Here is a 27,427-nt window from a genome sequence, read left to right on the forward strand (position 1 = left end):
ATGATTCTCCCCAAATTCCTATGCAACCTAAAACAGGCATTGCAACTATTTTAACTATATTATGTAACTCACTATTTTCAGAGCTACTATTTATTTACTACCTTGAAAGCACTTCAGGCAATCCAAAATGCTGCTGTTTTGAGTTTTGATGGGCCCACATTTGAGTGACCATACAGCACCAGTGTTATGCAATTTACATTAGTTTCTAATCCAATGGCAGATACAGTTTAAGATAATCAAAACCATTTCCAAGGGTAAAAACAGTGCTCTACCCACAAACAATAGGCGTTTACAAATTTGTACATCTGATATGCAGGCCAAAAGCATGTACATGAGGCCTGTATGTGTGCACTTTTACCTGCAATTTCAAGAGGTGTTTTTGTGGCGGGGTTTGGAATTACATGCATACTTTTGCATTTTCAAAGGTTTGTCCATTGTTTTCCCAAAAAACACTATGGAGTAATTTTCAAAAGCATTTACACATGTGAATGTAACTACTATCGTAGCAATTTTCAAAAGCCATTTACTCGTGTAAACTGCACTTAAGCGTGGACAAGTCAATGGGATACATTGTGCCAATTTTCAAAAGTCTGCTTACGAGGGTAAAGTGCATTCACAAATGTACAACCTATTTTAAGTGTGTAAATGCTTTTGAAAATAAGGCCCTATGCACAAAAATAGTTTTACCAAAAGACTATGCAGGTGTAATTGCGTGTGGGTAATTTTGGTGGGATAATTCTCAAAGGGTAATTATTATATTATTATTTTCCCTTGGATTTTGGTGTGAAGTCTGTGGATAAAAATTATTCACAGACATAACACTAGTGCTCCCAGTTTTCTACAAAGAGGCTTATTTACTAGACAGCATTAATGTGTTAATACATGTTAGATTCCTGCATTAATACATGTTAAAGCAGTGTAAGTGCACATTACCACATGTTGATGTGAACTAACAACCGGCAACACAGGGAGGGCTGGAGGGGGATGAGGACTGCAAATTTTACTAATCTCTGATTGCATCTCTCGCTGATGACTTTCTGGCTCGTCCTATGTAATAGAGAATAGTTGCTTGGTACTGTTGCTTTGATTAATGAGCCATGCTTGTGCATTTCTCCTTTACCAATATGTCCGTTTTCCTGGCGTCGAGCTTTTAAATTGGTGGCATGGGAATATTACCCATGTGATCACAATCTGTGAGGGAATTCTGGGTGACATTTGTAGGTCAACGTTATACCGCAAAAAGTAATTACTCTCTTCAACAGACAATTAAAATGTAGAATCTTGAAGGGTTTCCCTTCCCCTCCCCCTCCGGGAGTTAATCTTTATCAAGGGTCTCTCTTCTTCTGTAGATATATATGTTTGCATTCAGCCAGTGCTGTGAAGATTGGTAATGTGCCAGGCCCATGTAAATAAACAGTCTATCACAGCCCTCCGTTCTGGCAAATCTGACAGGAAGATACATGAAGCTACGATCTGGTTTTCCAGAAAACAAGTGCCAGGAATTGGCCTTGGGATTCTTTTTTTTTTGTGTGTCTACTGGCAAGCAGCTTATTTTTCACTGATAATTTGAATCAAGTGCTTACCACACCATTGAACAGAGATCATTATCCGTGCCAGTATAAAGCCGGACCAGGGAAAAACAGCACTGATAACGGCTCAAATGTGTTTGCTACAAGATATTCTGTAATGATTCAGGTGATATAAATATTTAATTCTAAAAGGCTTTTAGCACAGGTAAATGCCAAAGCCGAAACAGGCACTAATCACACATTAATTGGAAGACTAATGTATGTGTTTAAATGTTATTAAGTCTGATATTATTAATGCCAAAACACAGTCTGCGGGAAGCAATCAAGGTCATTATTCAACAGTGTTTCTTACAGATGTTCTTTGTCAATTTATGTTACAGAAAATTATTAGGGAAATAAATGCTAAATTCTAGAGGGGTGTGCCCCTAAATTCTTCTCATTTAGATTTAGTTTTCATGTTGTTTCTGGTTTGGTTTTGTTTATTTTAAACAAAATAAACCAGACTAAATGGAGAATGAAAAAAATAAAACAAAATAAAAGCATTGCCCACGCTGCAAAAAAATTAATGTGCCTTCCCCACCCTGGGCCCACTTCTATCATCTGTGTCGTCTGCAGAAATTCGAATGGGGCCGGACCCATCCCCCAGGTGCTCTGCCCTGCCTAGGCCCTGGAGGTACAGAGAAGCGCAGACCTCAGCCCCGGCCCAGGACGTTTTTAAGCAGGGGCTCGGCTCCTGCCCCCATTTGAATCTCTGCAGATTCACAGATACGATGACGGGGATCTTGGGGAGGGAGAGGGGAACTGCAATTTTTAAATTTGTCAGGAGTCAGCAATGGGTTTTTTTGGTGGTGGTGGTGGGGGGGGGGGGGGGGGGGGGGGGGGGGGAGAGGGGGGGGGCGAGGGCATGAGGGTAGGATTGAGGGAGAGGAAAGCACATCCTTACTGAAATAACCATGGGACAACTGCTGAGCAAACCCCTCGAAGGCCTTGCTCAACCACTGTCCTATGTAATTGTGCTCCGTGGGCTAATACATTCTTTCTGCTTTTATTCGTGTATATTTTCAAAGTCGAGTTTCAGCAGCCCATTAATAAAGTGGCTGCTTAGTTACTCCCTCTGTTATTATGGTCCATATCATAATGAGGCTCTCTGGTGATCAATTGTACGACAGGCCATAAAAGGGTGCTGCTTAATGGGTTGACTTATCTTAGTACCTTGAAATGACACTGCCCGGCATCAATATTTCACCACTAATAAAACACACTCTGTCCTCCTCTTCCCCTTAAATTGAGTTCAATAAATAAAACTGTTCTTTCCTGACTGCTATGCAAGACCCTTTTCTTCATAAGGTAGAAAGGTTGCTGCACGTGACTGGCTTGCTTCTTCGCCTGATTACAAACAGACGGTCAGTGTGGATATGCATTACATTCTAACGTCAATAAACTAACCTCAGAATTACAGAAGGCACAGACTGGGATTCCACCCAGCCCTAAAATTAACTGAATTTCAATTCATTATGCCAACAGGGGACTACAGGAGCTACGCCTTAGAGAAAGGCTACTCACACAGTTAAAAAGGGCATGCATTTTTACTTTGATTCTAAAGCCCCATGGATGAACATAAAACTTCAGCTATAAAACAGTAACTTTCATAACAGCGAGCGGGCGCGCGTGTGCACGTTCATCGGCCTGTGCCCAAGGATGAAGCCATTTCCTAACATATGCCTGTATTTGCGCACGTTATATAATGTCCTGACTGCGCACACACGTGCGTGCAATTTTAAGTGGGCCCGTGCCTGCACGCACAAATGCCACGTCTACCGCGTAAGTGGGGGGATTTTAAACGATATGCGTGCTGATGCCATTGCCAGTTTTCCCAGTTCATTCCCAGTTTGCCCAGTTAAGGGATAGGACTTTCAACACCCCCCCCCAGTTTAATATCCTTCCTTCCCCCTGTAGACTCAACCCTTAATTCTGCGCTGATGTGTCTATCTTTTTGTTTTATATGTCATCCATAACAGAAATAAAGTTACACAGCAGGGGACCCCCAGTGCACGCCAGTGCACAAAAGCATTTATGCACTAATTTCGTTTAAATCCAGGAATGCATATGCCCCACCCACACCACGCTCATGCCCTGCCCCCTTTTGAACATTTAATTTGTGCGCGCAGCAGAAAGTGTGTGCATATCTGGGCGGCTTTTGAAATCCGCTCTGCGTGCGCTGGCCCAACATATTCGCGCATCCCCTAATTTCAGTGTGTGTTGGGCTTTTAAAATTCAACTTTATGCTAGCAAATTAAAAGGAATCTAAGGTGAAAAACTAATGCACTCTCTCTACATTTCCCCCAGAATATTATAGCACCATTTCCTGCAATTTCATATCCGACTAAGTGCGCAAGGGGGTTGCAAAAGGCATCAGAGTGAACCCTGCCATCACATACCAGCTCTTCTCAAGCCCCGATTCAGTCAAAGAGCATTGTCAGAGCATCCACGTATTAGTTCAGCATTTAGATAATGAATTATCTTATACAGTGACGATGTTCAGCACAGAAATCTGCACATGGCCATAACAATGTTCGTCATGCGAATTTTGGTGCAATTAGTACATCATTATACAGAAGAAACAATTTTTGTCGTCAGCTGATGACCACAGGCATTGACTAATGGCAGGTTAGTTTTAAAAAAAAATGTTTGAAGACATCATAATGTGCTCTGAACTACCTGGGGACTTCATCCGAAGTGAATGGGCCCTGCTTTCCTGAAGGAAATATAAAAAATATCGGGGATTCGAAGGGTTGGGAACATGAAAATTGTGAGGTGAAGGACACCAGGCACTCTACCATCCATGGCAGAATGAACCGGAAGAATGGTTGAAAAAGATATCGGGGAGGAGACAGACAGACATTCAGATATAAACTTCCCTACAGCAAAATAAAAGAAATGACTTACTTGATATGGAAGTATAAAGAGCAAAGGCTTTGAGGCTTGTCATTTCCTTATGTCTGGTTTCCTCCACGTTGCTGTGGAAAATGTGCTCCCATGCATACAGTTTAAGTAGCTTAATGCCACGGAGCATTTCGTTGGTCTTCTTTAGCCGCTCGTTTGAATATTCCTGCAATGTTCGGAAACATTTGTGTGTGCGCTTGCCATCTGTTTTTTTTTCTTTTAGAGCCCCTCTTTTAAAACACTTCCCATTTATATATACAGTGGGTAAATAACCTCACTTACTCTTCACCTATGCAAGCTTCAGTCACATGCAAGGAGCAACGTCTGTCTTTGCACAGTCCTCCTGGATTTACACGGCACTGAAGTTATCATCCTGACAGCTAAAGGTCTTGGATATAAGGCTACTTGGGCTGACTGCGAATAATGTGCACATCATATTTTTATTTTGACAATTATCACCACGGAAGGCTACAATTATTCCTTTCTGGTGTGCACTTGGTGCTGGATTTAAGCACAAGCTACCTAAGCTACAGGTTGAGGTCTTGTATTACGAGGGGCCTCTATATACAAAAACATTAAAAAAAAAATGTAAAACTTGAAATTTTGTAAGTAATGCTATGGGGGTCTCTTAAACTTGACATAGCATAGGGCATTGGCCTGTTTTAATCCACCTCTATGTATACTTAATTAAACTCTAGCTGTAATTTAATAAACTGCATCCACTTTTTAAAAGCTAAGGAAAGTCATCAAACCTGAGTCAGTTGTGTGGCCATCTAGATGAAAAGAAGGCTAAAGGATGTCAGTGTTTATTTATTTTTAGCCTATTTTCAGAAGGAAGAGAAGTAGGCTTATGAGATCATTGTGTGTGTGTCCTCTCTAACCCCCCCCCCCCCAATAACTTTTGAGTTTGGTGTTCTATCAACATTGAAGCTTTCATGATATGTCAGGGAGTCTGAAAGGATCCTGACAAGCATATTTTTTTTGGGCGGGGGGGGGGGGGGGGGGAGGAGGTGGGAGCAGGGGCAATGCATGTGTATGTGAGGACACATTCCAGAAATTAGGCTCCATTAGTTCTGCGTGGAACCTCTTGTACGGTGCTAGACTTTGCTTTCTCACACCCAGCAAAAGACCTTCGTCTTTAGTTACCACACTCACATTTGAAGTATAAATTCGCTCATATAGGCCAACGTATATTTCGATATAGTATCATTTATGGCTATTGATATTTCTTATAATACTATACCTAACTTTACCCTCCTCTCATGTCACTCCCAGTAGTGTTGGATCTAGTAACTGCATTTTATACATGAGAGCAAACAATATACCAGATAACGTCCATGTTTAGTGCATAAATCATTAGTAGCATGATGGGGTTTGCATTCATTTGAAACGAATGGGTGAAAGGCAACAAATGAGACCATTTTTGTTTCATTTGTGGACCCCAAAACAAATAGAGGGTGCCCACAAATTAAACAATTTTTTTTTGTTTCATTCATTAATGTTTTTCATTTAAGTTTATAGCCCATTGAAAAGTGATGCAGTGAGACTGGTAAGTATAGCAACCAAGAAATTCCTGAGTGAGGGAGTAGCCAGGACAGAGCCAAGGCAGGGGAAGAGAGCAAGTAGACAGGATGGAGGAGCAATCAAGGTGAAACTGCCCTGCTCCTGACAATATAACCTTGGTAGCAAGACCCTTGGGAGTCCTGCTACCACTCAGCTTTGCTGCCATACCCCAGATTCCAGACAGTAAAGGTCTTGATGTCACTCTACCATGCTGTTATACCACTTATGCTACAATTGGGAATCTTGCTACCTCTATGCCTAGTTGCCTTGCTTCTGAGGCTATACTTGAGGGTCTTGCTGACACTCCGACGTGCTGCTGTACCTCTTATGCTACACCTTGCGGGTATTGCAACCTCTCAGCCTTGCTGCCATACTCCAGGCTCTATGCCATGGAGGTCTTGGGGCCACTCTGCCTTGCTGCCCTGCTCCTAACACTACACGTTGAGGGTCTTGCTGACACAGTACCTTTCTGCCATCCATGTCCCTGATGCTACACCTTGGGAATCTTGCTGGCACTTGCTGCTATACCTCTTATGCTACACCTTGTGGTCATGTTGCCAATCTACCTTGTTGCTGTATCCCCTTTTATACTACCTTGAGGTTCCTTCCATGACTCCATTTTCCCGCCATACTCCAGACACTATACCTCAGAGGTCTTGTTGCAACTCTGCCTTGCCGCTATACCACTTATCCTGCACCTTGTTGGTCTTTATGACATGCAGCCTTGCTGCCTTACCCCAGACTCTACACCTTGGGGCGTTCTTGCAACTGTGAGTAGCTGCTTTGCATCTCTCATATTGCTTTAGAGTCTTCATGCCTCTCTTTCAGGCCGATTCAGTAAAGTCCGCGGGAGAGCGGACAAACGCCCGCTCTCCCGGCGCGCGCACAGGCCTCTCACTGGTGCGCGCGATGCAGTATTCAAATTAGGTAGTGCGGTAGAAACGGGGAAAAGGAGGCGCTAGGGACACTAGCGCGTTCCTAGTGCCTCCTTTTGACCCGGAGCAGCGGCTGTCAGCGGGTTTGACAGCCGACGCTCAATTTGGCCGGCATAGGTTCTCGAGCCCGCTGACAGCCATGGGCTCGGAAACCGGACGCCGGCAAAATTGAGCGTCCGGTTTTCGGCCCGACAGCCGCCGGTCCAATTTAAATTTTTTTTTCTTTTTACATTTTACAACCTTCGGGATATCGCCATGATATTAAGTCGGAGGATGCACAGAAAAGCAGTTTTTACTGCTTTTCTGTGCACTTTCCCGGTGCCGGAAGAAATTAGCGCCTACCTTTGGGTAGGCGCTAATTTCTGAAAGTAAAATGTGTGGCTTGGCTGCACATTTTACTTTCTGTATCCCGCGCGCATACCTAATAGCGCCCTCAACATGCATTTGCATGTTGAGGGCGCTATTAGGTGCCACGTTTTCCTCCCCTTACTGAATAAGGGGTAAGGGAAAACGCACGTCCAAGAGCAGGCTAACAGTGCGCTCCATTGGAGCGCACTGTACTGCATCGGCCTGTTTGTGCTGCTTTGTCCCTCTGTCAGTGCTGTTTATTTTTTTCTGCACCTTTGCTGCTTTGTTCACCCTGAATGGTGCTTTAGGATGTTCATATCACCCTTGATGCTATTTTGCCCCTTTCATGCTGCCTTTGTAGATTTATGCCACTGTTATAGGTTCCCTGCTTTGAAGTGTTGGGGTATTCTTGACACCCTTGCATCTGCCTTGCTCCTCTGATGGTGACTTGGAAAGCTCCTGCCACTGCTAGAACCCTTTTACCGGGCTTTTGGTGCACTTTTTACTAATACAACTAATTAACATTTCTATGTTTAGATCTTTAAGTCTATAGGGTAGACTTAAACATCTAAACATGTATACTCTAGAATAAAGGTGAGACAGGGAGATATGCTAGAAACATTCAAATATCTCAAAGGTTTCCTTGAACAGGTGGTGAATTTTTTTCAATGGAAAGGAGGTTCTAGAACAAGGAGTCATGAGATGAGGGTGAAAGGGGGTAAATTCAGGAGTAATCTTAGGAAATATTTCTTTACAGAGAGAAGGTGGTAGATATGTGGAACAGTCTCCCAGTGGAAGTGGTGGAGACAAAACTAGTATCTGAATTCCAGAAAGCATGGGATAAATAAAAAGGATCTCTAAGGAAATGATGAGAATTATAATGCTAAATTAATTGGGCTGATGAGCAGACTGGATGGGCCATACAGTCTTTTAATGACATCATGTTTCTATAGCACTACACGACATATGCAGCACTCTATAAACACACAAAAAAAATTCCTGCTCAATAGTGCTTACAATTTAATAAGAGAAAAATGCAGGACAAGAGACTGGGGCATTTCATAAAATAAGACAATAGTTAAAAAAAAAAAAAAAAGTTAATGAGGCTAAAAGGAGACAATCAGCGTAAGACTTAAAAGCAGTTTCAAAAAGGTGGGTCTTTAGATGGGATTTAAACAGGGTGAGAGAGGGAGCGTGACGCACCAGTTCAGGACGTCTATTCTAAGCACACGGCGCAGCCAGGTAGAAAGCACGGAGTCTGGAATTGGCAGTGGGAAGGGGTATGGATAGAAGTGACTTATCCAATGAGCAGAGTGCACGAAGTGGGGTGTAGAGAGAGATAAGAGAGGAGAGGTGGTGAGGTGCTGCAGAGTGAAGACATTTGTAGGTAAGAAACAGGAGCTTGAACTGAATGCAGGAGCAGTTAGGGAGCCAACGCAGTGACTTCAGAAAAGGGGTTATGTGAGCATAATGACTTTGGTGAATTTAGGACAGATCGCAGTGGATCGAGATGGTTTGCTGGGAGACCTGTGAGGAGCAGGTTACAATAGTCTAAGCAGGAGGAGATGAGAGCGTGGATAAAGGTTCTGGTAGCTTGTTCAGAAAGGAAGGGTTATAGAGAAAAAAAACAGCACTTTGCAACAGTCTTGGTGCCTTGGAGTTCTCTTCCCCCCCCCCCTTCTGATGTTGCCTACCCACAAATTTCATTTTAATTGATTAAACCCCCCCAATTTTGAAGCTCAAAATAGGCTGCATTGTTTCCCCCACTGACTTTAATGGGAAATGAATGAAACGAATAAACAACATTTTTTTTTTCATTTGAAACAAACGGGGGTGACTTATGAAACAAATAAATGAACGAAAACAAAAATTGTGCCTCTGCACATCCCTATAGTGTGTTTGGCCATCATGAGTGCTTCAGGATTTGATAACTTGCCCAAGCTTTCCCTCACATATAATAAATGAGCTATATATACAGGAAGCCCTATATGAGCTCATACAGTAACAATGTCTAATCCTTGTATCCTGATTACTACTGAAAACATTTGCAATGAGACCAAAAGGTAACAAGTGCCAAAAGCACTGCTCTTGAAATTCCCCTCTATTTAGCTTGATCTCAGTCTGAAAAAGAATCTCATATTCATCAGAGATTAAGATGTGAATCGGAACCAGAATCGGTTCGGATTTCAGTTCCGATTCACATACAGACACTCATCTTTTTATGTATTTGGATGTTTGTCCTGTCCTTATGAAATCACTCAGAGAAGGGTACAATAAAAATTACAGCTAATACTGAACAAAACATTTAATACAATAATAAAAACAGCAGCAATGCAAGGAGTGCATTAGTACAAAACATCCTCTAACCTGGGTTAAATAAAAGGTTTCCAAAGTTCTTCTAAAAGATAATAGCTCAGATATCAAATACACCCTCAAGGGATCGCATAAGAAAACTAACACTTTGGCTATTATAATAGTAACAACTATTTCCCCTTGCTATAGGACCTGGGTTTTTTTTTCATACCATTGGTCCTATCATTTCCTCATCGGATTCCGAATTTTTAGGGCCATCTCAGTGAGTAATAGGACTGTGAATTTGTATAAAACAAAATAGGAAATGCCAAAGATATTTCCTATATCATTTTGTTTTAGAAACAACAGAAAAGAAACAAATAAAATGTTGTTTTTCATTTTGTTTTGAGGCCCTGGCTCCCCAGCTGACAAAATGCACTGCCATTTTAAAAATTCCAAGCCAATCAATTAAAAAAAAAAAATCCCCTCCCCCCCGTGCTTTCTTCTACCATCCTCCCAACTTACTGGCTATGTTCAGGGTCGATCCCTAAACCCATATTTCCAAACAGTGCTGGCTGAGCTGAGGCTGGCGCCATTTTGAAACAAGGCCATACAAAATGGCACCGGTTTTGGGTCAGCCTGTGCCATTTTGAAATATGGACTTGTTGGAGCGGGGGCAACTGGAGATTGCTCCTGCTCCTCTTAGGACCCCAGATAACATGAGGAAACTGGGGAGAGGTCCGAGCGGATAGGAGAAAGCCCGTTGGGCTTTTAGAAAAATCAAACAGCTTGGTAGTTTTAAAGTGGTGGCATGTTTTGTGAGCTGGGCCCTAAAACAAAAAAACCCTCCCAGCAATGAAACTAAAAAAGAACCAAAAACAAAAAAAATCACCCACCCACCAATCAAACAAAAAAAAAACAAACACAAAAAAAACTCATGCACATTCCAGAAGCTAAGCAGCAGTGCAGCAAAGATTCTGTATTCAATTCCTGGGTCAGGTCGGGCTGGGGATGAGCTGGAAACCCAAAAGAGTAGGAGGAACCTGCCGGGTGAGGGGAGGGAAAAAAAAGATTCTGTATTCTTGGAACCTCACTGCGACTATTCATCTACCTATCCTTCACGAAGCTTCATTCTAGACGTTCACCACTTCTATTCTTGGTTAAGGTTCTGTACAATGAAAATAAAAATGAAGTTGAAGGTACTTACTAGTGTGCTTCTTTGGGCCTGTGACAGTTTGGTCGCTACAAAATACTGGACTGGTGCAAGCACTATGATTACTGTTGCTCCAATTAAGGCACTGATCCCAAGAAGGTAATAAAGGAGAATGACTCCTACAATAATCTAAAAGCAGAGAACAAAAGACAAAACTGTACCTCCCTTATAATATAACAACAAAACAGAGAGAGAGATAAAAAAAACATCTGAGATTTAACGTTTCCCCACCCCTGCCCAGATATTGGAATTATTTTTATATCAATCTAGGGAATAATTTACAGGCAAAGTAAAACTCTCAATAGTGATTTTTTCACTATAGTGATTACATTTCTTAAGATAACACAACACAAAGTATTTTTGTCACCGCAGCCGAATGCAAGACTCTAAGGGGTAGATTTTCAAACGCGCGAGTGCTTCCCGGCACAGACACACGGATGCACCAATTTTATAACATGTGCGCAAATGTTTAAAAATCCATGGGCCACACACACGTGTGCTGGATTTCATAATCCGCGTGCATATATGTGGGTGGCGGGCGCAAGGTGGGGGGACGGCGGTGCATTCCGGCTTCCCCAGTCCACTCCAATTAGTCGATTGGGAGGGAACTTCCCTACCCCCCCACCTATCCTCCCCCTCCCTCTTCCCCTCTCCTCCCCACCCCTTAAATCCTACCTTTTCTATCCTTTTTTTGTTTTTGTTTCATAACTTACTTCAGCTCCCGAGCTGCCGGCTCCCGAGTCTTCGGGACAGCGATCAGTGGCGGTCCCAGCCTGCCCTTCCCCGCCCCCTGGCCCGCTCCCTTTGAAGAGGCCCATGTGTGTACTGGGGTTTACACGCTTGGCTGGGCCCCATTGAAAATTCACCTGGCGAGCGCAAGGCCCGGCCACGTGTGTAAACCCTGGGATTTACGCGCGTAGGCCTCTGAAAATCTACCCGTAAGTTGGTGCACATCTCTACCGGATGGCCGCCCAGCAGTATGACGAGACAGTGGGGCGAGTAGCAGAATAATGCTAAAGGCGCATGGGAACAGATCTAACAAGTACAAAACCTTGGCGAGTCCTCATCTGGGGAAGGCCACATCTCCCAAAGGCACAAGATACAGTAGGCGCAAATCCAGCAATGGTTTTCCAAAATGGTGCAGAATCTGCACTGCACTCTGTGTTTGTTTATTGCTTTCTCATGCAGAAAACCTCTGTGCGCAAAGAATGCGAGACTGAGGGAAAGGTGAGCTATGATGACGGAGAAATTATTAGCACAGAACTTTCAGGCCGATACAGTACAGTGCGCTCCGGCAGAGCGCACTGTTAGCCCGCGTTTGGCCGCGCGTTTTCGACGTGCTATTTTTACCCCTTAACTAATAACGCCCGCAACATGTAAATGCATGTTGATGCCCCTATTAGTTATTCCCGCGCGATACAGAAAGTAAACTGTGCAGCCAAGCCGCACATTTTACTTTCAGAAATTAACGCCTGCCTAAAGGCTGGTGTTAATTTCTGCCGGCACCGGGAAAGTGTACAGAAAAGCAGAAAAAAACTGCTTTTCTGTACATCTTCCGACTTAATATCGCACCAAAATTGAAAAAAAAAATCAAAAATGTAAAAAAAAAAAAAATTTAAAAATCGGCCAGCGGCCCACGGGTCAGAAGACGGACGCTCAATTATGCCAGCGTCCGTTTTCTGAGCGTTGGTTGTCAAACCTGCTGATAGCCGCCGCTCCTGTCAAAAAGGAGGTGCTAGGGACGCCTCATTTGCATACTCGATCGCACGCCCAGGAGCGTGGCCTGGGCACGCATTGGGCGAGCGGGCGCTCGCCTCGGAGCGCTGGCTCTCCCGCGAATCTTACTGTATCGGCCCGAATGTGCCTTCCTCAGCAGTCTCTTATTTTGGCCCAAGAAGGCACACTCCATGCACTGAAGGAGAAATACGAGCAGCCAGGGACTCATTCATTTCCCCTGAAGAAGGCTGCAATGTGCTCTGCACCAAAATATTCATGTAACAAATGCATTTTAGACTCCCTTTCCCACTCCAAAAACGACATACGGATGGTATATACCCTCTCCTTTGTTATTTTCACTGCTATAGCAAAAACTACATCAGCGTAACAACACAGGTCCAATATAAATATACAGAAGTCTGGAAATTAAAGAATCTTGGGTGGCCTGGTTATCTGGGCTTTTTCAATTCTCCAGCTCGCACAGCAATGGCGAGGACCCCTGGGTTCCGTGGTTAAAAACCTGCCTCTCGAATAATGCTGTGCCTGCTTTATTAAGCTAAGCACTACCTTACCAAGTCTGAATGGAAATGTGAAGTCTATGGCAGGCCTAGACCGGGAAGATCATCCTGCGCAGCTTCATTTCTGGCCATTTCAACTCTCCCCAGGTGCTCATCTGCTGGATGACGTCCTGCAGAGCTCAAACTAAGGGCACTGAACTCTCATTTCTGCTTTGGATGCCTAATTTCAGTCACAAAACGGATAGCAGCAGTTATCCCCGTGATGGTGATACCACATTATAACTGAGAAAATGAGATGAATTAGCTTATTAGCCTCATAGACATTCTGCTTTTCTTTAATCCTAAAATGTAATTAAAAATCACTGTTGAGCTAGAATGTCCATATCTTCATATTGTCATTATATTAAACAAACCTGCGACTCTCATAGCATAGGTCAGAAAAATCAGGACACTGAGTTCTTCAGTGAAAAAAAAAGGAGACAGAACAAGGACAAGGACAAGGCCAGAGCCGTAGCCAGGCAATTTGGCACCTGTGCGCCCTCTCCCTGTGCACAACACACAACACCACAAGCTGGGAGACTCAGTCAAACATTTTTTTAATTTAAAACATAACACCATTATTATTTTCATAGGGATACCTGTGTTAATCTGGTGTAGCAAAAATGACACGAGACGAGTGGCACCTTATAGACGAACCAAGGCATGAGCTTTCGATGACACGTGTCTACTTTTAATACATAAGCAGACACAAGAGTGACCTCGGTCCTGAAAGTATGACTCTTTGGTTTGTATGGATGTGAACCTTAACCGCTACCAGAACTGACCCTTAACCTCTACCCAACTGATTAGTCATCTCTACCTCCTTGTTAAGCAGTAGGGGTTTAAAAAGAAGTGCATGCCTTTAAACCAAGATGATGCCATTCATAGACAAACTCTCAATACAGAAAGAGAGACCAGAAATTGTAACAGAATCTAAAATAAAAACCCCAAGACTCCAAACTTTGCATGCAGTACAATGCCAGAAAAATAAAAACAGACATGCATTTCCTTCAGTACTGTGCAAAATAAAAAGATATAATGAGATGCACATTCCCAAAGTTGATGTATTCCATTCACTAAACTGAAAATGAAATGGTTCTTCTTTCTACTTTTCTTGTCTGGACATTTTTCTGGTCCTCATCTTTTCCAGGGTCTCCTGTCCATTTTCCATTTGTTTTCTCTTCTTCTGTGTGCCACGGTTCCTCCCCTACACTCTCTGACATTGCTCTTTCCCTGTCATCTAATTTTTCTTTCTCTCTCTCCTCATTAAAAACTCATGGTTAGATTTTATTCCCCTTTCTTCCACTCCCAACCCTACTCCTTCCCTTCTATTGCCCCCTTCTCAGCCCCCATCTCCCTCATTGGTTTGTTTCCTGTACTGTCTCCACCTATCTGGGCCCCTTGTCTTTTCCTCCAATGCCCTCATTCTTGTTCTCTGAAACCCTCCTCCCAAATCATTCTCCACCTCCCTCCCCTCCTTCTCTTACCTTCCACCCTCCTCCTCCCCTCCCTCCACTTACAACCCCCCTCAACTTCCATTCTTACCTCCTCCCTCCTCTTTCCCTCGCCTTCCATCATTCCCCTCTTCACCTTCCATCTTTCTTCCCCTCTTTCCAACATCCCCCATCTTTCATCCTTCCTCCTCCTCTCTCACCTTCCAACCCCCTCACTCTCCATCCTTCCCCTCCTCTTCCTCACCTTTCACAATCCCATCTTCCTTCTTCTAACCTTCTTACCCTCCCTCCCCTTCCATCCTTACCCCTCCTGTCTCTCACCTTTCACACCCCCCACCTTCCATCCTCACCTCACCTCATTCTCTTCCTCTGTCCCTCCCCTCCAAGGTTACCCTCACCCTCTTGCCCTCTTCACCTTCCTATCCTCTCCATCTCCCTTTCCCTCTCTCTCCGGCAGTCAGATAACAGACAAAGGGGGAGCCGGCAGGTGCCTCTAGCCTTCTCCAGCCACGGGTTCTGCTCTCTTCCACGCAGAACACCTTTTAAACTGCGCAGGAGGGAGAGGATCCCACGGCAGGAGGAGGAAGTTAAAAGCGCAGGCCTCCAGCTCTGTCTTCCTGTCAATTCGGGCTTTTGGAGTGGGCAGGGGGGGAACCACAACTGCTAATCGTTGGCCCTGCGAGCCATCACCTGAAAAAGGAAGCCTGGGGTGTGGGGAGGAATCAGTCGCAGGAGCAAAATTTTGGGTGCTGGCAAAATCCTGTCAGCACGAGGCCCAGAGAGTTGCTGTGCCCGAGCCAACACTGGCAAAGAAGGGAGCGCTGTGCTGGAGCTGCCTCCAATACGGGGGGGTGCATGAGCGAAGGTTTGCCTAGGGAGCCACATACTCTAGCACTGGCCCTGGAAGGTCCTTATTTCTATCATGTGGGTAAGACAACTTTGGCCTGGTAATTAAAGGACCAGGCAGGGAATACCACTCCCAGATCTGTCGTTACTGGGTAACTCTGGTCTAATCAGTTGATCTTTTTGAGATATAACCCTTGAATGGTTGATAACAGGAATAATATTATCCATTTTCACTCTCTCTCTCTTGCTATCAGGAAGTATATGAAATTTAAAACATGCAGCAGAAGGGGGGCTGTGTCCTTATTAGGTAGCATTTTTTTTTGGTATCTTTTATTGAAGACCGTACGCGTGATATCGTTTCCCAGCCAGATATTTAAGCAGACAACAGGAAGAAACAACAAGGACATTTGAAAAAAAAATTCTCCCTCAGTTCCTGGCAAGAAGATGATTAATTGGATTAAGTGATTAGGGGACTCAGGCTACCATTTAAGAGAGAATTACTTCTGTTCCTCCACACTGCTCCCTGTAATAACCTCCCGTTCCATGGCGTGTGCATTAACAGTGCTTGACAGTTCTGCACCTCCAGCACCAAAAGTTAAATAGGAAAGCTAAAGGAGTTCATCACTGTGAAAGAGGTCCAACAAAATAATTCAGTGCTTCCTTTCACCTAATAATTTATGCCCAGCAGCTCTGCCCCCAACCTTTTGTAAGTCTGTTTTCTTGCATTAATCAATAGATCCTGTCATCTTCTAGAATTCTGAGAGAGCCATCCTCAGTTTTCATTCTTTTTCTATTTTATGAATGATGTAGAAAAAAAAGACGACAGAGACAGTATTAAGAATTTTGTTTAAAGATCTCTTCACAATCTCAGGGGCCAGATGTACTCAGCGGTTTCTCCCATTTTGTGCCTCTGGGAAAAATGCTTACTAAACCCCGGATCTTCACCTTTTTAAAATGAATTCATCTGTGAACTTCCGGTCTTTGCTGTGGCACTAGGATTTTTTTTATATTTAATCTTCAAATATAAAAAAAAAAAATTATGATTATCTAGCCACCAACACTGCCTTTCAAGCATATTTGCGGCAATGTTGGGCGAATTATGTGGTTCATGAAGTCTCTCCGACTCTTTCCTGATATACTGCTAAAGCGGTATTGCAGGGAGACATAACTTCATATTTAGCCTGGAGATAGAAATCTATGGATAAGCAGCTGGGTGGCTCTGGAACTTAATTTGAAGAAATGTAAAGCAGTGTTGTTAGCTACTAATAATATAACTAATAAAGAAGCTTTCTTATCCATGCAAGCTGCCTTAAGCACTCTTTTACATCAAAGAGCTAAAAAAAAGTATTTTATATTATAAGTATAAATTGTATCAACAAGGTAATAAGAAAGGGAAATTGTTAGCTCGTCTTATTAAAGGGACCTGGAATCCTAGCGGGGTCACTCACCTTCGGGACCAGGGTGGGCACCTGACTTATTCTACATTTGGAATTCTGCAGATCTTCTCTGACTACTATGTGCAGCTATATAGCTCAGGTGGTTGCAGTCTAACCAAGTGTCAGGCTTTTTAATCCAAACTTGGCCTTAAACAGTTTGAGGGATCTCATTTGCATGATCTAAAATCAGCCATCTTGCCCAAAGAGAGTGAAAGAGGAGAAAAAGAGGTAAGGCAGATCAGTCGCAGCCGTCTGCGATCGAAGGACACAACAGCTGAATCACCATCAACAAAGGCTCTAATGCCAAAAGGAACAACAAAGGAGAAAGAGGGCATCCCTGCTTCATACCCCTATAGACAGCAAAGGCCGGAGAAATTTCTCCATTAACAGTGATTGTAGCTAGAGGATTGGTATACAATAAACGTACCTCATCTAGAAAAAAACCACCTAAGCGCATATTTATTTTATTATTTATTACAAGTTTTTATTTACCGGTATTAGTTTTCACATCATACATGGAACAGATTAACGAGGAAAAGAAATAAATTTAACCTGTGAAACTCAAAATGAAGACAAAACCCGCTTGCCCTGGCCCAATATAGAATAGATTGAAATCTATCAGCCAAAATTTTTGCCAACAACTTCTGATTGAAGTTTAACAAAGAAATGGGTCAATAGGATACAACAGAAGTAGGATCAATACCGGGTTTAGGGGTAACTATAATAATCGCTTTATTCTCTTCAGCAGGATATTATCCATCTGTGATCAATGCAGCAAAAGTATTGACAAGTAAATAGGAAATTTCATCAACTAAGATTTTATAAAATTTGGAGGAGATACCATCCGGACTTTGGGGTCTTCAAAGACTTTGCCAACTGAATACCCACAATTACTTCCGCCAAATTTGGATCTTCACTATTTATTGCATGAATCCCCACATAGCCTTCCCTGTGGTCTTGCTAAACATCGGTTACTGCTTCCTTTGTATTGGGCGTGGAGAATTTGATGAAAGGCATGGCTAACTTTGAGGGATATAACCATCTTGCTTTTTTTTTGAGGTAAGCCATGCTATTTACATAAATTTATCTAATAATGAGCTGTTTTGCATGTATTTGCAAAGCTTATGCATGCAAAGAAGCTCATTAAGATACCAATACTATTCTGGGTAAAACATTGTGTGATAGGCACTCATTGCGAGATACCCTAGGTTTGTACTTGAAGCAATGGAGGGTGAAGGGGCTTGCCCAATATCACAAGGAACAGCAGTGGAATTTGAATGCTGGCTTACCCTGGTTCTCAGCCCATTACTCTAACCACGAGGCTAATCCTCCATTCAAGTCCTCTGCATGTATGGATTTATAGAGCTACTTTGCTTAGGGAAAATAGTAGGGAAGTTAGAATTACAAATTCATGCATGCAGTGGCTAAAAATAAATCTGATTCAAATTGTCCTGAAAATATGGAGCCAGTTGGCAATCCTTATTGGGCTTTATACATTCTGCAAAATACCTGATAATATTTTATGCAAGGTGAAGGTTGCAATCCGTTTTGATGTCCTTCCCTACGCAATTCTCTGGTGAAATATGGACCATGTCGGAGGACCTACTTTCTAAGAATTGTATTTATTTAACAAATTTCTAACCTGCTCGATCCAATGTTTTTGGTGGGTAATATCAGAGAAAAAGATACATAACATAATACACAGAATACAAAAATTACAAGAAATCAAACCAATAATAAATAAAAAATTGATACAAAATTAAAAAACTAAGAACATGACAACAAACCTTAAAAATAAAAATAAACAATAAAAATGCCATGCTGTAAGTTCTAAGCAGCACTCATATGCCTGAAATAGTAAGCTTTGACCTGCTTTCTAAACGTGGAACAAAACTGGCTGGAACAAATTTTATCAGGCAAGTTATTTCAGAATGTGAGGCCAGCAATGAAAATTGTTCTCTCTCTCTGGTTTCATCCAGGTGGGCCTGTCGAATCGACACAATGTCTAATAAATTACAGCCAGTGGATCTCAAGGAGCACCGAGGCTTACATATGTTTTAAGAAGTGAACTGCAGCACATAGGTGTGTCTCTATTCAATGCATGATGGACCAAGGCCATGATTTAAAGCTGTATCCTCTACTGTAGGTGGAGGACACATAAGGAACAAAGTACAGGAGTTATATGATCAGATATTTTTGTACTAGAGATCAGCCTTGCGGCTACATTTTGCACAGCTTGAAGACATAAGCTGGTAATCCCACATACAAGGAACTGCAATAATCTAATTGAGACACAACTAGTTATTACAATATGATACAAAAGTCAATATCAGATAGAAATGGTTTAAGTACTCATAGAACACTTAGGGATAGATTTTAAAACATGCACACGTCCATGTGTGCGCGGTTCCCGGCGTGTGCACATGGATGTGCCGATTTTATAACATGCGCTCGCTGGACAACTTCCCTACCCCCCTACCTAAACTCCCTGCCCTCTTCCCCACCCCCTAAACCCTTCCCAGCAACTTAACGTTTTTTTTTGTTTTATTTCTTACTGCTCCCCTGGAGCAGAAGTAGTTTGTGTGCACCGGCCGACTGCCAGTGCACACTTCCCTGGGACAGCGGCTAATGGCCGCTGTCCTGGCCAGCTTCCCTCCAACCCCAACCATGCCCCTGGCCTGCCCTTTTTTTCAGGGCCTGGCACTTGGGCACATGGCTGGGCCCTTCTGAAAACGCGCGCGCCGCTCGCACGGCCTGACCGTCTGCACAAGTGCTGGTTTCTACGCGCGCGGCCATTTTAAAATTCGGCTTTTAGTGGCAACTATCTTAATCTGCTCCCTTAAAGACAAACCAGACTCTAGGTGTGATCATTTGCAAAGCTCTCAATAAACTGCTCTCAAGTGGTTTATCAATAGTGACTCTGAAGCATGAGCAGTCTATAAGCTTCACATCACACATCCATTTCCTTTACTATAATCTGAGTATGTGATTTTGTTCACTCCATTTGTCATTCAATAATTCAGATACAGAAAGGACAGTGTATTAGTCCTGTTATCTTCATTCATGCAGGTCATATATGCTTGTGATGAAAAATAACTGGTATCATACATGGTGACAGTCTGCCAAAACACTGGCGTTTTGCACCACATATAATCATATATCAGTCTGACTTAAATCACTGGTATTGTTTCCTATAATTTAAAAAAGGTATATTGAAACTGATCCGCTGTTTTATAAGAGGCAGTAACAGTGATTAAGTCATACTGGTATATTATTATATTATATTATTTTTCATCATAACCATATATGCCATGCATGAATAAAGATAACAGAGCTACACATTGTGCATCTGAATTCATAGCAGCTGGGATTGGTGTTTGGGCTTCAACTGGTGGAATGTAAATGTTTTATGTAAATCAGAGATGGCTGATCTAAGTACTCAAATACTTGGGATTCATACAATTATCCTGAGATATTCAGAGACTCAGAGTCTCTTTTTTCTTAAAATGGGATGCAATTAGAAAAATGTATACCTGAAAAATAAAACTAAGTGCTGACTTTGAGTGAATCAAGGATTTACTTCTTTCCATCTCGCTGCATATCTTATGCACTCGTCTGTATCATGGATTTCAAGCAAGTGAGATTCAAAGTCTTGTCCTCAGACCAGAGCTGCAGTACAAATGAGAGGGAGTGGCTTAGTAGCTAGAACAAAAAAGAATGGGAATTTATGACTCCTCGGGTCAGATGTGTGACAAACTTTTTCCATAGGCACATGAGGGGGAAGGCCGTAGTACCTCTGCTCTCTGGTTTCTAGTTCCAAATATCAAACCAATTTCCTGTCAGACCTTGGGAAATTTATTCAGCAAAGGCACATAGACCACAAGTGAACATCCCCTCCCCCTGCCATCTATGCAGCCACAAATCACTGAGAAAGCAAAATAGTTGCAGCTTTATTCACATTACTAATACAAAATACAGGGTGTTTAAAAAAGATGGACCCGATTTTGAAATATACTGCTTTGAAACTGGGACCATCATTTTGAAACACCCTGCACAGTATAAAGATTATAAAGCAATCATAGCTTTCAACAGCTGGGTATAGTGTGCAACGTTAGGTCGGTGGAACAAATCCAGTCTATTTTTGACATTTATCTCACTCTCTTTCTTTCCTGATTATTCACTGATGTGTCTCGCTTCTCAAAGGATCAGTATCCTCGGTTGCTGCCGCAAGTCTAAGCATGGAAGCGCCTCCTCCACTCGTAGCTGGTCCTTGCTGATCTAAGACACGGGGGTTAAGCTGCAATCCTGGAGGGCTGCAAGCCCGTCTGGTTTTCAGGATAGCCATGTTGAACATGCATGAGATAAACATGCATACAACGGAGGCGGTACATTCAAATACACCTCATGCATATTCTAATATGCAAATCAGACCGGTTTGCTGCCCACCAGGATCGCAATGACACTGCTTAAGTCACCAAGAGAAACTGGGGGCGAGATCCTCAAAATTTCCAAGAATAGACTACTCCTAGGGGGTGTGCAGGGACTGGTGGATCTTGCTCAAAATGGTGAGCCACCTATCCTCATGCTTTGACCTGGGGCCACTCTTCCCCCTCTCCACTCAAAGGGCTTAGTTTATGGAGACAACCTTTCTCCCTCACCTTTCTCTCAGACAGCCAGGCACTATCCTAAATCAGTACCAGGCGCAAACCCTAATTGGAGACAGGAAAACCTGGGGAGAAAGATGACTGGCCAGTAGTCATGTTATGCTGCCTGTTACTAAGTGCAGTGCCAAGCAGTCCTTTGCTGCTCTGTGCTGGACTCTCAAACTGTACCTGAGTAATAACATAGTACATGTCCTTCTCTCTAGGCACAAGAAACTGTCATGCAGCACCGGGACTCAGAAATCAGTTACAGTGACATTCACCCCAATGATGTCTGCTTATGCTTCTGACATGCTAGCAGGAAATATCTTACTTTTAAGTTTTTACTTAGCGGTGACTGTAAAGAATTTGATAGAAACTGTAAATTTGTCTTAACACTGATTCTATTTTCTCCTTAAACTCCAGTTTTTATTTTTCATATTATTTGCATGTTACCTGACCCCTGTCTTGCTGCTACTCTGCCCGTCTCTCTCCCTCTTAACTCCTTCCTATCCTCGCCTCCCTTCTTGTTGTTGACACCATTTTCATCTTTCTTCTTGCATCCCCTTCTCCTCTGTCTTCTGTCCTCCTAGCTCCCCTTTGAGGGTGCTGCTGCTGAGCTGAAGTAGTTATTCCTATGATTTTAAGGAGCTCTGAGTGAAGAAGTGCTATCTAAGCCCTGGAGGGTCCCCCTCTAACTCACACAGGCAATGGGCTCAGAGCAGGAGTGAAGGATTTCCTGTTATTGCACCATCTGCTGGCTGGAAGACAGCACTGTTCTGAAATGTGAGGTTTTAAAAGGAAGCGTTCTTTTCCTGACAGCAGTTGGTTGAAACAGGAGAAGAAAAGTTGCATAGTAATGCAAGCATCACATAAAATGTTTGCCTCATTGGGGGTTTTTTTTTTTTAATATGATCCCAAGTAAATTTAGTTAAAATTTGTAACTTATCATTAAAATCATCCATTGTACCTGAAGACTGGAGAGTGGCCAATATAGCCCCAATATTTAAAAAAAAGGGCTCCAGGGGCAATCCAGGAAACTATAGAGCAGTGAGCCTGACTTTAGTGTTGGGAAAAATAGTGGAAACTATTCTAAAGATCAAAATCACAGAACATATAGAAAGACATGATTTAATGGACACAGTCAGCATGGATTTACCCAGGGTAAGTCTTGCCTCACAAATCTGCTTCATTTTTTTGAAGGGGTTAATAAACATGTGGATAAAGGTGAACAGGTAAGATGTAGTGTATTTGGATTTTCAGATGGCGTTTGACAAAGTCCCTCATGAGAGGCTTCTAGGAAAAGTAAAACGTCATGGGATAGGAGGTGATGTCCTTTCTTGGATTACAAACTGGTTGAAAGACTGGAAACAGAGAGTAGGATTAAATGGTCAGTGGAAAAGGGTATTCAGTGGAGTGCCTCAGGGATCTGTACTTGGACTAGTGATCTGAAAAAGAATACGATGAGTGAGGTAATCAAATTTGCAGATGATACAAAATTATTCAGAGTAGTTAAATTGCATAAGGACCTTGCAAGACTGGAAGATTGGGCATCCAAATGGCAGATGAAATTTAATGTGGACAGGTGCAAGGTGATGCTTATAGGGAAAAATAATCCATGCTGTAGTTACATGATGTTAGGTTCCATACTAGGAGCTAGTCTACCACCCAGGGAAAAGATCTAGGCATCATAGCAGATAATACATGGAAATTGTCAGCTCAATGTTAGGAATTATTAGGAAGGGAATGGTGAATAAAATGGAAAATGTCATAATGCCTCTATCGCTCCATGGTGAGACCGCACCTTGAATACTGTGTACAATTCTGGTCACTGCATCCCAAAAAAGATATAGTTGTGATGGAGAAGGTACAGAGAAAGGCAAGCAAAATGATAAAGGGGATGGAACAGCTCCCCTATGTGGAAAGACTAAAGAGGTTAGGACTTTTCAGCTTGGAGAAGAGACGACTGAGGGGGGATATGATAGAGGTCTTTAAAATCATGAAAAGTCAAGAACGGTTAAATGTGAATCAGTTATTTACTCTTTCGGATAATAGAAGGACTAGGGGGCATTCCATGAAGTTAGCAAGTAGCACATTTAAAACTAATCAGAGAAAATTATTTTTCACTCAATGCACAATTAAGCTGGAATTTGTTGCTAGAGGATGTGGTTAGTGCAGTTAGTGTAGCTGGGCTTAAAAAAGGTTTGGATAAGTTCATGGAGGAGAAGTCCATTAACTGCTATTAATCAAGTTGTCTTAGAGAATAGCCACTGCTATTACTTGCATCAGTAGCATGGGATCTACTTGCCAAGTACTTGTAGCCTGGATTGGCCACTATTGGAAACAGGATGCTGGGCTTGATGGACCGTTGGTCTGACCCAGTATGGCAATTTCTTATGTTCTTATGTTTCCTGCACGCTAAGACTAAATTTCTCACTATTAATGAGATGACACCATTGTATTTCATGTGATGTCACATATCTTCTTTTATTTTCACAAGTTTGCTAGGTTCATGTTTAAACCAGGGGGAATTTCTATGAATGTGTAGACTGTGAAGTTGTGATGATTTGCCTGGAACGTGGTTTTTCCCCCCTTTAAATATCCTGTTAAGAAACTGTATTATTCAAATTAATATTATCATTATTACCTCCCAAAAATTGCTTTTAGTCCTGCTTTTTTCCTCCCTACTGCTCCCGAAAGGCATATCTGCCCTCTGTTTGAGGAAGAGCAGCTCTGCTGTGTTGTCATTCACCAAATAGGCCACTCCCCTTTTAGCTGTGATGCCATTTCCGATAATGGCATCCAAAATGGTTGCCCCCTTTTAGCCATGATGTCATCAAGGATGGCGGCCACCAGGCAGCCAAAATGGCTGCCCCAATGGGCAAGCTAAGACATTTGGCATGGCTTGCGGCACAGCCAAACTGAATGTCAAAGGGGTGGGACTTAGTCCAAAAGTGAAAGCTGATTGGCTGAGGGTGAAAAAAGGGGCAGGGCTTAAACCATACGTGGGCATGGCTACCTCTCAAAACAAAACATTTCAACATTTTATGTACCCTATATAGTTCAAGTCTATTTTAGAAAATCACAGATACTTATGGAAAACTTAGTCAGCAACAAAAGCTACTGATATCAATGTCTACAACAGTTAAAACAACATCATTAAATATTAACGGATAAGGCAGAAAACCATAGATAGTATGAAGTAAAATTTGTATATGTTTATTAAAAAAGAAATGTTTTTAAAGTACAGGGACTAAATGTACCAGATATCCCCTGTGCTTTTAAAATGGGAACGAAAAATTAGAAGAAGCAAATCAAAAAGGACATCAGGGTTTGGATAACAACCATTAAGGGGGCAGTTTTAAAACTATGCATGGGGCTTGCAGGCCTATGTGCATGCAGTACCTGGAGGCCTACAGGCTAATTTTCAAAGGAACCTCTCTGTTGAGTTTCCCTTTGAAAATGGGGCTGGCAGAGGAATGCAGGAGCTTTATACCCACTTTGAAGCAAGTACAAAGTATACATGGGGGATTTTCTTAAAAATATATGCAGGGGATTTCAAAATGAAATCCCCCTTATGTACTTTCCCCTTTCCCGAGCTAATCCTGCCTCCTTTTGCAGTTTACTTTTGTAAAAATTACCCTTTAAGACTGCTAAGGTCTCAGAGTCAGACATTTAAAATTGTAACTAAAAAGAAAAATGAAGATTTCATAACTGTGATCCTTAAAAGAGTGCCGATATCTAATACAAGCCATTGAGAACCTCCTATCTACTAAAACAAGCCTTTCTGAAGAGAACTGGAAGTCTACAGCAGTTTTCTCTTGGAGAAGTTGGAGGTTACACAGAACAAAGGGGAAATAGTTGTAACCAAATTTCAGTATTAGGCTGATATAAAGGTTGGCCCTTTAAAAGCTGCAAAAAAGAGTAGCGGTGAGCAAGTGGGAATATGGAAGTACTGTTGATCAATAATGCATGCAAATATTTTTGGAAGCTTGCCAGCTTATAATATAATTGTCTATCAGTTAAAGTATTGCCTTGGCAGGAGATGTATTCCCACTATAATTATATAAATCAACTATTTGGTGAACTTAATTAAGCAACATTATAAATTCACACTTATATGTATATAAATGTATATTGAGCCTCAGATCTATATCACTGAAAGCAAAACAGGTGCTGCATACTATAGTAGATATACAGTACATAGAATGGCATTTGGCCAGCAGGATAGAAAGTAGGTTTAGAATATAATTTTTCATTACGCAAGATAAAACTGATAAATCATTCTAAACAGTGGACAAGACCAGCAATATGGATAATTCCACTATTATTCCATAGGGCAGTGTTTCCCAAACCTCTCCTGGAGGCACACCTAACCATTCAAGTTTTCAGGATATCCATAATGAATTTGCGTGAGATAGTTTTCCATACATTGGAGACCCACTGCATGCAAATCTCTCTCATGCATATTCATTGTGGCAATCTTTAAATCCTGACTGGATAGGTGTTTTCTGCAAGAAAGGGTTGGGATACACTGCCATAGGGGATCATTACAAAACCCCTCTTAGGATGCACACTCAATAGTCGCTAACTTAAATGACAGAAACAGATATGTCAAAGATTTGTCCCAATGCAAAAACTGCTTCAGGTCTAGCAATAAAAAGTCTCGTTATATTCATTGGAAGAAAGAGCAGCTTAAAAAGAGGAGGAACAATAAAACTTTGCCATATGTATACAGTTTATAAATTCATTGGACTAAAAAAAAATCCCACTATACAGTTATACACAAAGAGTCACAGAGAACATGTGCTTATTTAAAAAATGGTGAAAAAGCCTTCAGAGAAATGGATGGTGGCAAAGCAATTCACATCACTATTGTGTTAATTTTCAGAAAGTTTGTCCAGCTAAGTTCGGGACTTAGCTACCCAATCTGTGGGTTTTAAGTCTCTTGCTGTTCTGAACATTTCCAATTTATTGGGCAAACTTTTTAGCTGGATAAAAGTTAGCCAGGTAAATTGTAGGAGCTCCAGGGTGGAGCTAGGTTTGCTGGATAAATTAGCTGGCTAACTTAGATATTCAGGGTTAGCCAGCTAATGTATCCAGCTAAGTCTGGTCATACCAGAGAGCAGTCCTAAAGTTAGCTGGATAAGCTTCTTCAGCTCACTTAGACTTTATGTAATTATATTCAGCGAGGTGCCTCATCAGCGGCACTCCACCAAATATCTGTGAAAATATATCCAACTATCTTTGCCCAGACAAACTATTTGCTCATTGTGCAGCTGAATATTGACCTCAGTGCTTCAAATGATCTCGTCACCAGCCTGGACTTTGTGCAGTTTATAAATTTACATCAGGAATGCATGAGAGTAGGAAGTGTGTGCAGCTTGGAATGAGCTGAAGCAAACAGACCTGCTGCTCTGGAACAACAAGACATTTAACAATGCTCAGGTTCTCTGCAAGAATCCATGTGAAAAAAACGGAACGCAACATGCATGCTCTTCAGGAAATTAGAGTAGACAGCAAAGTCTTTTACATCTTTACATGCAGAATCAATAATAACAATACCAAATAATGAGAGAACTAAGCAGCTCATGACAACCCCTCTACGACTATGTAAATTATTAAACAAAATCCCAATCCTAATAACCCAAAGAACTCCTCCTCAGTTAAGAAGTAAAAGAACATAACCCTAGGTTCACATGGGCCACTTTTAACTTGAGTGCTGCAATGTATATGTCTTAACAAATTATGTGTTTTGTCTAATCAGATGTAATACCAAAATGTATCTTAAAGTATGTGGTATACTAAAATGTGTTATGCCAAACTATGTAATGACCCAACGATGAATGTTACCTTTGTAAACTGTTGTGATCTTCACCTGGAATGACGGTATATAAAATAACTAAATATGCATTTTTTGGGATCATAACTGACCTCTGGCTTTCTCTTTGCCCT

At 42.0% G+C, this 27,427-nt stretch overlaps 1 protein-coding gene across 8 annotated transcripts in view; it reads right to left on the reverse strand.

The window, feature by feature from the left end:
- The window catches only part of ABCC8 (ATP binding cassette subfamily C member 8), a 166,683-nt gene that overhangs the window by 75,377 nt on the left and 63,879 nt on the right, over positions 1-27,427 (reverse strand). For all 8 annotated transcript variants that reach the window (XM_029582987.1, XM_029582988.1, XM_029582994.1 and 5 more), the window contains 2 exons: positions 10,818-10,952; positions 4,476-4,638 (listed from right to left, as the gene is read on the reverse strand). In XM_029582987.1, the coding sequence (XP_029438847.1) occupies positions 4,476-4,638; positions 10,818-10,952 (298 nt within the window). The remainder of the gene's footprint in view (positions 1-4,475; positions 4,639-10,817; positions 10,953-27,427) is intronic.

This window comes from Rhinatrema bivittatum, chromosome 17 (genome assembly GCF_901001135.1).
Source record: "Rhinatrema bivittatum chromosome 17, aRhiBiv1.1, whole genome shotgun sequence".
NCBI lineage: Eukaryota > Metazoa > Chordata > Amphibia > Gymnophiona > Rhinatrematidae > Rhinatrema > Rhinatrema bivittatum.